Genomic DNA, 14,258 nt, shown 5'->3' with positions numbered 1-14,258 from the left:
TATCTTTAATATCTTCAACTTCAACAGGATGTAACTCACATTTTACAAATAAAGCCACTCCTTCCCATCTCTTTAGTACTCTATCCCTGTTAAATAACCTATAGCCCTGTATTTCAAAGAAATTTCTCTCACCAAAATTGTCTACATTTAACCATGTTTCAGTTATTCCTGTTATATCAAAATCCTCTATTTCTACCATTTTATTTCTTATACTTCTAGTATTACAATAGTAACAATTAAGCCTATCCTTATAGCTACTTCTATACTCATTTTCTATACTCTGTCTCTATTTCTCTATCTCTTATTCTTTTTGCATTTAGTTTTTCCAGACCCTCACCACTGTCTAGTCCTAGTTTAAAACTTCCTTTACAGCTGAGTTAATAGCCCCTGGAAACAAGTCAGCCCCTACCTCTATTTAAATGTAATCCATCAATTCCAAAAAGCTCCTTTCTCCCATTGAACTGATCCCACAAATCCAACCAGCCAATCTGCTCATCCTTACATATTAGCCTAAGCCTAGCATTTAGCCCTAGTAGTGACCTATTTATAACCTCCCCCCTACAGTTAATTCTGGGCAGTATCTCTGACAAAATTAAGCTATGGTATTTTTCTTTAAATGCCTTTATCAACCTCTTGTACTTGTTAATTAGCTTCTCTGACCTACCTTTCCCTACATCATTAGTCCCTACATGCATAACAAAAACTGCATCTCTGCTAGCTTCCTTTATTATATATCTTTCTCTGTCAGTTATGTCTTCCACCTGTGCCCCTGGGTAGCATAATCTAATTCTTTTCTCCGTACTTACCATACAGACTATCATATCCATGTCCCTTATCAAGGAATCACCTATAACCTCTTTAAGTTTATCATTCACATCTTCTCTGTCACTTTTGTTGTTCTTTCTTCAAACAGTTCCTCATCTGCACAAGCCAAGGGCTGAAATCTTAAGCCTGATGAAGAGCATTTTCTCAAAACATTTCTAGATACAATAAATTTGTTTCTATTTCAACATCTGTTTCCACAGTGATTTCGGTTTATTGCCATATACCTGTTTCACTAACACTTACCACACTTCATGCCAGAAAATCTGTTTTATGATCTTTAATCAGTAAGGAAGTAGTTATACCAAATCGATCAAGATCTTAATTCCAAAGATTTCAGTCATTGTTTATATAATTCTTTTGTACCTTCCAACCTTATGAGTAGTATTTTCAAGCCCTCAACAATTCCCAAAAGACAAAAATGTTCTTTTTTTGTGGATTAAAAAAATGTAAAATTAATGCATTAACAGTGTTTCTTCAGCTATAAAATATTTATGTTCAAATCACTTATTGAATGATTTTTTAAAGTTCCACTTTCCAGACAGGTCACGGGTGAAAGGCCATGTCATTGCGTTTGTTGACTCCCATTCAAAATTTTATTGAACTACTGTTTCATGAATTTATGTCAATAATTTTGGTATCAAACTGTAGATTATAATTCAAATTTTAGTATTATACCTTAATCAATTTCTTAATTTAAAAGTAAATATTAAAAAAATACAGGTAAACAGATTTTGTGTGCCACATGGTATGTTGAATGTAGCACTGGTTCAAAGTCTATAGTTTTGTACGAATTGGGAACTCAAATTACTGATATTGACAAGCTAGAATGTAAAATAAGAGCCTCTTATCTTTTCAGTTTGCTAAGATATTGCTCATGTAATAAATCAAACACAGTGGCACCCCACCCACCATTTTTCATTTTTGGAAAAGCTTCTTTATATACACTTACTTTTATATATGACATGAATAACCGATCAGAAGCTCAGAATGTCCCCCTAGTGACTTTCTCAGCCATTTTACCCGGCTTGCCATCATTTCTTTCTTTCGAACCAAGATTTCAAGGAGGTAGGTTGTGTCTTTAGTCTTTTCAAAATTTCATATTTTGTTTAGACTGAAATACAGCTTAGTTACTAAAGCTTGATAAATTGTAATGGAATTCTATGGTATTGATATAGTAATTTATGATTTTTTAGTTATGTAACTATATATATGAAACCTGAAAAAATTATTTTGCTAAGATATTGCTCATGTAATAAATCAAACACAGTGGCACCCTGTTCACCTCTTTCCATTTTTGGAAACGCTCCCTTCCAAAACATGCACACCTCCGTTGACACTTATAGCTATTTCTCTATTTTCATCTTTGCCATCTAAACATTGTGTTTGCTTGCTTCAGTCTTTATACCCCACTCGACTGCCCTCAGCAATATGTAATTTGTGAAACTTTACACCGGCCCTCACACGCCCTCCATGCAGGTACTGTGTATAAGCACTGTATGTCGACAATATAATCACTTTTTTTTGACAAAGTGCTAGTGCTAGGAGTTATGTTTTGTGGTTAACATTTTCTTTCGACGTATTTTGACTGTAGTCTGGTGTTTTTTTTTCCCGTTGATAATATTTCGATGGTTTTCTTTTGCAGTTAAAAAAAAAATGTGGGTATGAATTCATGTATAACTGTTTCTGGCATGGGGGGTTAATCAGACCTCATCCATTCCTCCTTTGTTGTCTGGTGGTAGTTGGCAGTCAGGGGTGGGATGGTCCACTCTTGATGGAGTCTGTCCATGACCTGAATCGGGATGAGTTTGAGTCCTTCATGCAGCCTGGGGGTTCAGAGTTGGCTTTTCATCATGAACCTGAATATACTGGGGAGAATTTAGAGCTGCCTCTACTAAGGGCTCATCTGATCAGCCCCTTCTGCCTCTTTTCTGCAGTTAGCTATGCGAATATGTGAAGCTTTGTGGATTTACCCCCTTGCTTTTGAGTAAGATAGATCTCGGGGGGGGGGGATTACTTAGGTCGTTTTTCTTCCCCTGATATTGCCATGTATGCTGGGATGTGTGCAATGCAATTATGAGAGAGTATTGCTCTGCTTTGCTACCCTCATTTATCAGAACAAGTTGCCCTGGCTTATCATTGTCTGGCTGTACTATATTTGGACACTCGATAGTTGGATTTGTTGTTGGATCTATGGCATTTGAGGTTAGAACCTGTTAATCTTCTTACCAGATCTTATTTTTTGTGGATTTATTTAACTCTTACTACTGTATTGTGATACTACTCTTCATGATTTCCAGGAAGCGTCCCTTTTTCGGCCTTACTAAGTTGCTGGAGTCCCTGAAACTTTCGAAGCCCAATTTTATATGCCACATTTGCAGTTTTCTTTATCGTCTTTGGCTGCTCGTCTCTCTCCCACTCCAATGGGTAATTTTGGAGGATCAATCATTTGCATCTCGCAGCCCCCCACCTTTGACACCTCGTCCTATTGATGTACAAAATCAGTTCCGTCTGTATTCTCGAGGATTTTAGGAAGGTCGGGATGACACCAGTAGCTTCGGTGTCTACCCATTCAGAAGGTCGATCCCATTCATCCAGGATTCTGTTCTTGTCTTTTTCTGGTGACAAAAAACAGTAGAGGTTGGCATCTTATCATCAATGTGTCTTGACTCAATATCTTCCTACAGCCTCCTCGTTTCACCATGGAATCTTTTCTTCAACTTCAGTGGCACTTCACACCAGATCTTTGGATGACCAAGTTTGATGTTACAGATGCCTACCTTCACATCTCCATAGCAGAGTCTTCTCATTGATTTCTAAATTTTTTGCATGAGGACTAAATGTAGCAATTCCAAGCTCTCCCGTTTGAACTTGCTTCAGCACCATATGTTTTCTGCTGAGTAGTACGGGCCTTTGAGCAGCATCTTCATTTTCTGGGTCTGTGCACATATCGCTATTTGGAAGATCGACTTCTTTTGGCACCAACCTGTCACGTTGCCACACTACATCCACAGATTCTCCTTTCAGAAGCCAGAAGGATGGACTCTATACATGGTCCATCTTGGGTTTTTTTAAATACACTTTGAGTCTAGCTCAACCTTCTCCCCTCAGGCTTCAGGCTAGGGAAGGGATTGTCAGGCAATTGCTTATGTCACCATCTCCCACTGCATTGATGGTTCTGTCTGCCTTGGGGATTTGGGCTTCCTTAGAATCCCTTATACCATTGGATCAGGCCCATATGAGATCCTTTCAGTGGTCATTTTGCAGCCAGTGGCTCATGTATACCGATCCTTTGGATCACATAGTCTCTCTGCTCAATTTTCAGATCTTAAGTAGTGGCTAGACAGAAATAACATGAATATCAGGGTCTGGATATCACCTCCTTGCGTGGAAATCCATCTCTTCAATGATGCTTCTCTTCACAGATGATGTGCCTTTCTTCTAGGGTAGGCATTCTAGGGTACGAATCTATCTTGCATATCAAAATTCTCGAACTTCTTGCAATGATTCCAGGTCTTCCTCTCTTGCATGATAAAATGACCATGATTCATTTTGACTACTCCACAGTGGTTTCATATCTTTCTCGTCAGGGAAGTTCTCATTCTTGAGATCTTGGTTTTTGGGCTTTGGATCGTCTTTTTCAGCTCATTCCAATGACATCCATCTTTTGGCCTGTCATGTGCCAGGGGTTATGATTTTGATAGCAGATCACCTTTCTTGACCCCATCAGATTCTTCCACCAGCATGGATGTTCCATCAGGTGGTCTTTCAATCGATTTGTTCTCAATTCAGCTCTCCAATGATAGACATCTTTGCAACCCATTGGAATGCTAGCCTACAGTTCTAATCTCTAATTCCACATCCACAAGCTCTGGCAATAGATGCTTTCAGTCAAGACTGACAGGATTCCATTTGTATGCCTTTCCTCCTAATCTTCTCTTACCCAGACTTTTGTCTATGATTCATTTCATTCCATGTTGGGTTCTCATGTCAGCACCTTTTTGGCCTGCTAAGACATGGTTTCCTCTTCTTCAGTTGCTCCAGGAATGTTTACCACTTCCTCTTCATTCATCCTTGTTCAGACAACCTCAGTTCAACATTCAACATCTGGACATTTAAGGACTCCAGCTTCATGCATGGAAGTTATGCAGTCCTTAGCCTGACCATAGGGGTTTAAATTCTACAGTTTCCATTTATTTGAATATATCCTCCATAAACCCACTGTGGCAATCTATTAATGGAAATGGACTACATATTGTCAGTGGTGTCTTTGGTGAGCCTTCAACCCACTTCATCCAACAGTCTCCATAGTTTCAAGTTTTTGACATGGATTTTTGAAAGGTTCAGCTTCTACCGTCCATTATATACAGCATTCTTCACTGCTCCCTTTTGATTTTTGATGTATACAAAGGTTTTTGACTTCTGTATTATCTCGTTTTATGATCCTTTCATATTCTTCATCCCAAACAACTGTTTCAATTGCCTAATTGGGACTTTAGAGTTGTTTTTTCATGTGTTATCACTATATCCCTTCAAACCTATGGTCTCCTGTTCTTTGTATCACCTTTCCCTCGAGGTATATTTCTATGGTTGTTTGTATTCGGATGCAGCTGTTCTGATTTATTTTCATCCCTGTTCAGCAGACTCTCTATCATTCCACCTATTTTTTGCTCTATCCAGACAGATACTTCCTATTGAACACTCTCGCTGCAAGGGAATAATTATTTTTTCCTATTCTTTTCCTAGGCCTTTCTCATCTTTTATGTCTAGTCAGAGCACTTAAATGTTCTGTGGCTTGCAAGGAACTGTTCAGAGGCCCTATGCACTGGCTTTTTATTTAGTGGTCCTGCAGTGTCCCTGGATTTATCATCTATTACATTAACCAGGAGGCTTCAGAAGTTGATTCCTGTAGCCTGTTTGGAGTTATCTGTTGTAGATCGAAATATACTCCACATCACTTTTCACCAGATTTGGCATTTATCAATGTCATTGTCTGCTCGTCTGAACTGTTCTCTGGGGGATATTTTGCAGACCGGTATGTGGACTTCTCCCAACACTTTCCTATCTCATTACCTTCATGATCTAGCAGTTTCCTCTTCTGTGGGATTTCTTCCTGCCCCCTCCATGGCAGTGTTCACTACCTCCACTAGATTTTAACAAGAAGATGTGTAACTTTCTTATCTGATTAACAGTTTTTCTTTTTTTATTCTAGGGTCCCTCTTTATTTCCTTTGGATCTCACTCAGTGGCGAGTGTTGCTCAGTCAGGTGTGCTTGTATTTTCTTTCCATTCCACACTAGCAACCTTTAAATCAGTTCATGTTAGCAACAGGCTGTCAAGATGAAGGGTCCCTTAAGGTCATCTAGATGCAATTCTGGATGGTAGTATTATCTCACAATACAAATTCAATGGGTAAGTGGAATTCTTCTTGTCCACTTGGTTGGGGAGTGAAAATGACTTTTTTTAAATCCAGACCAGATGAGTTTTGGACCTTGGGTGGAGTATGGCATATATGATTCCGTCAATCCAAGCCTGGGATGTTGCCTTTTGGACTTCAGGATGATAAGGACTGTCCACTTTGGTATTGCTTTCTTTCTTTCGTAAATGTGTTCAAAACACATCATTCCGTGGCTCTTGGTGGAGATCCTATCACAAAGATATATATATATATATATATTTGCAGTCCAATGGGGCATCTGGGTACCATGACCCCTTAAGTCTAGCCCAGAGTCGTGGAACCTCAGGTGCATGGTTGGGGCTGGCCCATCATACTTGCTTTCGTACTGTTCCACCCTTTTCACTTTTCTGTAGTTCTGGGTGTAGAGCATGCCTGTTCTTGATGTAGTGTGGTTTTCCCTGCTTGGGTATCACTTCTCATGGTACACCTTTGTTCTATACAGATGCTTTCTGTATGAACTATGCTCTCACTGGCCCCTCTGCCTTTTCAATGTGGGATTCTAGCTATAAGTGTCAGTGGAGGTATGTATGTTTTGGAAGTTTCCTAATCTGAAAATGTATTTCCAAACATACCTTTGCTGACACTCCCTTCCTTCCTCCCCACTAAGAGTCGGTGTTAGTGACCAAGATGGGATAAGTCTCAAAAAAGTGATTATATTGTCGACATACAGTGCTTATATACAGTACCTACATAGAGGGCGTGTGAGGGCCGGTGTAAAGTTTTGCAAATTAGATATTGCCGAGGGCATTCGAGTGGGGTATAAAGACTGGAGCGAACAAACACGTTGTTTAGATGGCAAAGATGAAGATCGAGAAATAGCTATAAGAGGTAAGTATGTTTAGAAATGGTGACTGGTACAAGAGTATGATTGTCCACCTTTTTAAAGTGGGAATTGCCGGGTACCATCAGCTATGAGACAAAAAAAAGAATGAGTTGGTTATAAAGGTAAATATTTTTACAAATCAATACAGTATCTCTGATATGTTGATATTGTACCAGCAGATGATGAATTATCATAAATTATGCATGTGTTCAACATAAGCATTAGGCTGTGTAAAATCGTGTTGAAATTGTATCGATATTTGTAAATTACTATAAATAGTGGCCGAATTGAATGGATTTAAATAATGTGTTGGCTTTACTCGTCATTTAATTATTTAGTCCAAGGTCTTCCTTGACAAAGTTTTTGTGTCATTAATAGCTTTATTCTAATTTCACACCTGATTTTGGCCACTTTTTCCAATGCTCAAAATGATAGTGGACATACTTTGGTTAATTTCATGTCCAGCTGTTTCATAGGACAATTTTTCAAGCTCAGGTACTATACTAAAAAGAGGCATAATAATTTCTTAGCTTATATTAAATAGGGCAAGTATGCAGTCTCTCCCTAAATTTTATCAATGTGCTGCCTTTGGTGGTGGAGTATGCATCCTCATCCATCATCATTGATTATCTGCCAATATTTTTATTCGCTTATGAAAGAAAAATAAATTCACTTTGGCCCATTTTTATCAAATGTTGATAATCAAGGGTGCATTTTAAGACTGTTTGAAGAACTACTAAATACTGTGAAACTTTTACGAAGATAACACGTATACACAGATTTTTGAAAATAGTTAAATGAATGAATATTTTTTTGGAGTTTACTATTTGTTTTATTCACTACATTATACATGGACCTGAAAAAAATTTTTTTTCATTGAATGATTAAAATCACTCACCTGCTATTTTCAAATATGAAGGACTGTATGCCTAGTCAGTAGAGTTATGTCAAATCAGATATAAGGGCTTCTTAGCTTATGGATGTAGCTTTAACAATTCATGACCTTGCACCTCCGTGTGAAGATCTTATGATGCAGATTTGTTTTGTGTGTTATTTATCTAACTATTCTGAATTCTAAATTTTTTGTGATTCAATCACATATATTATTGTGGTGGTGCTGTGTATTTGTGATTCATTGCTCTCAAAAATCTAGAAGAGAGCTTGCTTTATGACTTCCAGCACTATCCTTGTGCTGCTTGAAGAAAACTTGAATGCTCCACCAGCATTTTATAGAATGATGTTATTCCATGAAATAATGAGTACCCAACCACCTTTTTAACTGTTTGTGGTCTATATCTATATTTTTCAGTGACTGTCCACCATTGTCTTTAAGTAGATGCTGACAGAGTATTTCAGCTTCACCCTCTGCTCAGTCAGTGTTTTCTGCCTAGGCTGCTGTCTATACATCACAGTGGTTTCACTTGTTTATAACACACAGAGGTTGTCTGAGATCAAATGGTAATAAATTATCTCATTGGTATTTTCATTACTCAAACCTTTGCTTGGTTAGTATATGTGTGGTTACTGTGCACAAGGAAAAGGTAGTGACTAAATGAGGGATGCATGGTTTTTACACTGCAAGGTCCTAGAGAAGAATTTTTGTTATAAATGTTGTGCTGATGAGTGTTGTGAAATGTAAAAACTTTATTCATGACTAGGGCTCTGCATCTTTTCAATCCTATTTATCTGCATAACAGTTATACTGATCATCGGTGGAGCATAGTACAGAATAGAGCAGATAAGACTTTATTAGAGCATAAGTAGATAACTTTCTTCAGTTTTTTTTTCTTGGTGGAACTTTCAGCGTATTGATGCCCATGGTACTCTCATTATCATGGTGTCATCAGTAAAGGTTAGCAAATGGCATCTAGTTGGACTGTTTGGTTGGGCAGTATCCAACAATGGACTGAAGAGGACATATGAAAGTGTCAAATCTAGTATACATATGAATTTGCTATTGTTTCATTTTAGTGGATTTAAACTTTATTTTAGAAAACTTTATTAAAGCATTTTCCATTAATCTTTGGAATGTAGCAGGAGTATTATTACATAATTCAAATAATAACCAACAAATTGCTACAATCCATTTTCTGAAGTAAAGGCTATTTTTTCTATATTAGCTTCATTCATCAATATCAGCTTTTAAAATACAATGTTGAAAACAATTTTGATCCAGATAGAGCATCCAAAGTGCAGTTAATCTTTGGCAATTGGTAGTCATATCCTACTTTATGACTTAATTCATCTAATTATTCCTTCATGGCTTCTATCTCACTATCTCCATTGATGCACATTGGTTTGATTGTCAGCTTCTATATTCATCTCTGGTGTTGTTGAAGTCTTGACTTTCATCGGCCCCGACAGGGTGTCACAGTTCCATCCCTATTCAAGGGTCCTGACTCCCAGCATCATGGCTTCTATCTCACTATCTCCATTGATGACAAATTGGAACCATTGTTAGCATGCACATTGGTTTGATTGTCAGCTTCTATATTCATCTCTGGTGTTGTTGAAGTCTTGACTTTCATCAGCTCCGACAGGGTGTCACAGTTCCATCCCTATTCAAGGGTCCTGACTCCCGACATCAGCCCCTCAGTACATTGTTACCCAGAATAGATTTTGTCCATATCCATGGGTTCTGCTGCTTGGTAGGAATGCTGCCAGTGGCATCAGTACGTATTGTATGCATTCAGGGTCTGTGAGGCTCAGCTCCAAGAATTTTTGGATGTGTGGTAAACCTTAACCACAGATCACTGGGTACTACAGGTCCTTCAGTCAGGATTTGTCATTTAATTTACATCATAAACATAGATTCCCTGGATTCTCCAGTTTCCTTATTCAGGATCATTCTCTTCAGTCTTGAGGGGTTATTTGATCAGGATAATATTAAGATATAGGTTCCTCTGCCACTACCTTGTACTTCCATCTCTTCATGAATGCCTCACTTCAGGGATGGGGTGCATATCTCAACAGTCAGGAATAGCAAGGTCTACACACGGATGACTTTGCTTCCCTACACAATATTTGAGACCTTCTTGCTCTTCAAAAGGTGATATATCATGATCTGGGCTTATTAAGGGGAAAATCAAAAATCATCAGGCTTCATTCCAACAATTCCTTGGTGGGGTCTTGCAATTCCCGTCAAGGGGGGCCCGTAGTCCAGGGCTCTTTGTTTCTTGAACCTTGGATCTCTTTATCAGGACCATTCCTATCATATCACCCAACTAGCTTGCCATGTTCCATGGGTGATGACTTCAGTAGCAGATCAATTGTCTCAACCCAAGCAGATTATCCCAACAGAATAGATGTTGCATCGTGAGGTTTTTCTGTTGTTTTGGCTCTTTTTTGATAATGATGATTGGTGGGTTGGCCACTCATTGGCACACCCAACTACTGACAATTTGATCTCCAGTACCTCACCCTTGGACTTTGGCAGTGGATGCATTCGATCAGGACAGGATTATGACTCTAGGGCTTCCCTCCAATTTGTATGTTACCCAAGTTACTAGCTGTGATTCATTCCAACCCATTGTCAAGCCTTTTTATAGCACCAGAGAGGCAGTTACACCTTGGTTGCTGCTTCTGCGGCACTTTCAGTAGTGCCCACCTCTTCCACTTCCTCTTTAGCCATCTCTGTGGAGGCAGCCACGATCTGACATCATACACCCAGCTATCCAGAAGCTCAAGCTTCAGGCATGTAGGTTATGCAGTCCTTTACATGGTGTCAGGGTTTACTTTCTAAGGTTGCCATGTATCTGTCTCAGTCTTTGCTTAGTGCCATGATGAACATTTATCAATGGAAATGGTACACATATTGGCAATGGTGTATTAAGAGGAGGTTGAACCCACTTTGATTAGAAGTGCCTAACATATCTCAATTTTAAACATAGCTCTTTGGCAAGGGTATTGCATCGTCCACAATTGCCCTGTATAAGACAGCCTTATTGACTACCATTGATACTATAGACAAAAATTCTATGAGTCCCCAGTACTTTTTGGCTTCCTCAAGTTGTTTTGGGTCCTTTGTCTCAAATGGCCATTCCAGTTACCTAACTGTTATATTAAGGTGGGGCATTACATGCCTTTTCTCAACACCCATTTGAGACCTTAGCCTCGTATGCTATGTATCACCTTTTCCTGAAGATTTCTTTTTCATTGCTGCTGACCTACAGACATTGCCGGTCAGAATGGTTTGCACTGATTGTGCACAAGATGCTTTTTCATTATACCTACATCCTCAGACTGGTTTTTCTTCCTTAAGATACTGGCAACCACTGATTCATTTAATCACTATTTCTCAATTCAATGACCAATCAGATTTGGATCATTTGTTATGTCCAGTGCAAATCTTGAAGGTTTTATTGCCAGCTCTGATGCCTTTAGAGATGTTATGTAATGACTTTGTATTCATTTGGATCATTTAGTTGATTCATATCGTTTATTTTGCACTCTTTTTTTGAAGGTGAGGAGATATCTGTGAGTCATGTCTAATCAGATTCATCACATTTCTATGCCCTTAATGGCCCAATTGAATTGCCCGCTGGAGGACATTGTGTGGGCTGATATGTGAACCTCCCCCAATACTTTTATCTTGCATTATTTGCATGATCTGGCAGTATATTCATCTGAGGGTTTTCAACTACCCCCTGTAACTATCTCAACTACTTACACTAGATTATACAGAGGGATGGGTATTTTCACTGCTACACTTGTCTCTTTACCTTTCAATGTCTCTTGCATCATTTTCACAGGATCCCACACTAGCAACTACTAATTCAATATACATTATCTATGTTGCAACAGGCTCTGTGAAAATGAGGTGTTCCATAAGACCACCTTCAGGCTGACTGGGTGGTATTACTGTATTATGCTGGACCGCTACTCATGGACTATCATGAGTAAAGCATAAGGGGATCCTGCCCATCCCAACCAATCATTGGATTAAATAAATCAGGGTTGGTTTGCTTTTAAAGGTTTAGGGAACATGGTTTACCTATTGCATTATTCCTCAGGACTCCCCAATGTGCATTTTTCCCCAGATTCTACTAGTGGAGCTAGGGAGTCCTTACTACACCCACTTTCCAGTCACTGGGGTTGTGGACAGAGGATTTTCCTCCAGTGTTAAGAGTTAATTTTCTCCACTCTTGGAGAAGAGGGTGAAGTTGGGGGCCCTCCTACCTGGGTCCCTGAATGTTTTTTTCCCAGATTTTGGTAGGAGGGGCACTAGCCTATATGGGAGCCTACTCATAATACTGGTTCAAATTTGATGCTCAGCTATTTGGTTGGGTTCAGTGTGGCCCTTCTTTTTGATCAGTATTAATTCAGTATATTGTTCATGGAAGAGAGTCCATTGTCTCCTCATAATTCGGAAGGCTGAGTGATCCCATCCTGGGTCCTTGGTTGAGCACAGTTTGTTCCATGCCCTCCCCATAATTCCGGAGATAGGAAGAATTCACTTTGTAATGTGATTGGGTAGTGAAGATGGGTGTTCATAATTCCAGACAGGATGAGTTCCGTTTCCTCAGTTTGAGTATAGCATACAATATCCTGTCATTCTGAGCCTGGGGTGTTGCTTTTCGGAGTTCTTATGGTTGAAGAGGAGGTTTTTCCATTTCGATGTTGCTTACCTTCTCATGATTCTGATGACTAGGATCGCATCACTCTATGGCTACAGGTTAGAATCTATATATTGCAGTCTAATTGCTCTAGCCACCAACATTGGATGTAGGGACCATGTGGCCCTATAATTCCAACTCCGATTAATGGAACCTCAGCAGTCTGGTTGGAGCCTGGCCAACAGTGATGATAAATCATGTAAAATTCTACCCACAGTACATGAATTAAGTTCTGGGTGAAGAGTATACCTGTTGTGGATGTAGTGTGGTTTCCCTGGCAGTCGTGTAATAGCTGTATTGTGAGAGGAGGTAAACATTATTGGAAATACATTTTTGATTTAAGAAAATGTTAACATTTCTTATCATGTACTTTTCCATTACTAGCCCTGAATGAACTGTTTACGAGTATTTATAACTAAATGTCCTCATATCTAGGTCTTAGTCAAATTTATGAGATTTTAACCTCATGCACCCTCTTGATAACATCTAAATTAAAACATTGAAAATATAGCTAACAACAATATAATGTTATTTATTTTTATACTGAAATTACTTATTTAACAATATGGATTCCTTCAAATATATTATGCAATATAAAATGAGGTAGTAGATGTGTTATTGATGGAATTATATAAAAACAGTAATGACTAATACCTGCGTAAGTGAATAACAATGTGTTATGAATTAAAATGTATTGTAGTGTGTAAATTTTAAAATGACTGCTTGTATCATTTAAATCTTTTCAATCACACAAATGTAATCCTTATTCATTATTTATAATTACTAATGTCATACATTGCTGTGTAACACATATTTTGAAACACAGCAAGTAGTTTTGTTCTTATTAACATTACTGATATTGATTGTTTTGTCAATTGATTGTTTGTCTTATTGGAAACACTTCTTAGATACAAATTCCCAGCTTTTGAAATATTAGCTTGATAACTTCATGATTTATATGTAGGTACATTTGAATACCTTATATGTGTTTGCCTACTTCAGTAATGGTACTAGTTGTTTTCATTGACATTTTGAATGTGTCACTTGATTCTAGAACAAACTTGTTAGTGTGAAAACAGAGCAGCATGGTGATCTACCACAAGATGAGATTATTTCAAAGTTCAGTGATAATGATGATAATGATCTGGATGGTTCAAAGTACCGTGTTACAAATGTGAAGAAAGAAAAGGAATTTCAAAGTTTGGAACAAACTGGTTCTGAGGGAAGTACATCTGGTAAGTAAAAATATCGTGCAATGAACTATAAAATTGTCAGTACTGGTTTAAAAGAGATAGCTGCTCTTATTGCATAGTTAGAAAGCCAGAAAATTATGGTAGTTAAAGGAAATTTATTTGCTTTTTACATGTTATTATTTTGTATCCTTAGGTCCGTATTTAATTCAATAAAAAAATTATTTAGTGCAGCAGTGCCATTAGTATAAAAAGTAGGGTTAAGTTTCATTGATTGTTGACAACAACTAACAAAAAGAAGGCCCAGGCAAGTACTATATTTCTTATTTTTCATGTGTATTCTTTATTTAT

The 14,258-nt window shown here is 38.1% G+C and overlaps 1 protein-coding gene across 1 annotated transcript in view; it reads left to right on the top strand.

Annotated features, from left to right (window-relative positions):
- Positions 1-14,258, top strand: part of LOC106467326 — an 87,948-nt gene that overhangs the window by 23,682 nt on the left and 50,008 nt on the right. Inside the window, exon 4 of the mRNA XM_013927671.2 lies at positions 13,772-13,952. Coding sequence (XP_013783125.1) covers positions 13,772-13,952 — 181 coding nt within the window. The remainder of the gene's footprint in view (positions 1-13,771; positions 13,953-14,258) is intronic.

Source organism: Limulus polyphemus, unplaced genomic scaffold (assembly GCF_000517525.1).
Source record: "Limulus polyphemus unplaced genomic scaffold, Limulus_polyphemus-2.1.2 Scaffold2569, whole genome shotgun sequence".
In the NCBI taxonomy this organism is placed as follows: domain Eukaryota; kingdom Metazoa; phylum Arthropoda; class Merostomata; order Xiphosura; family Limulidae; genus Limulus; species Limulus polyphemus.
This window is presented reverse-complemented; position numbering and strand designations above follow the sequence as displayed.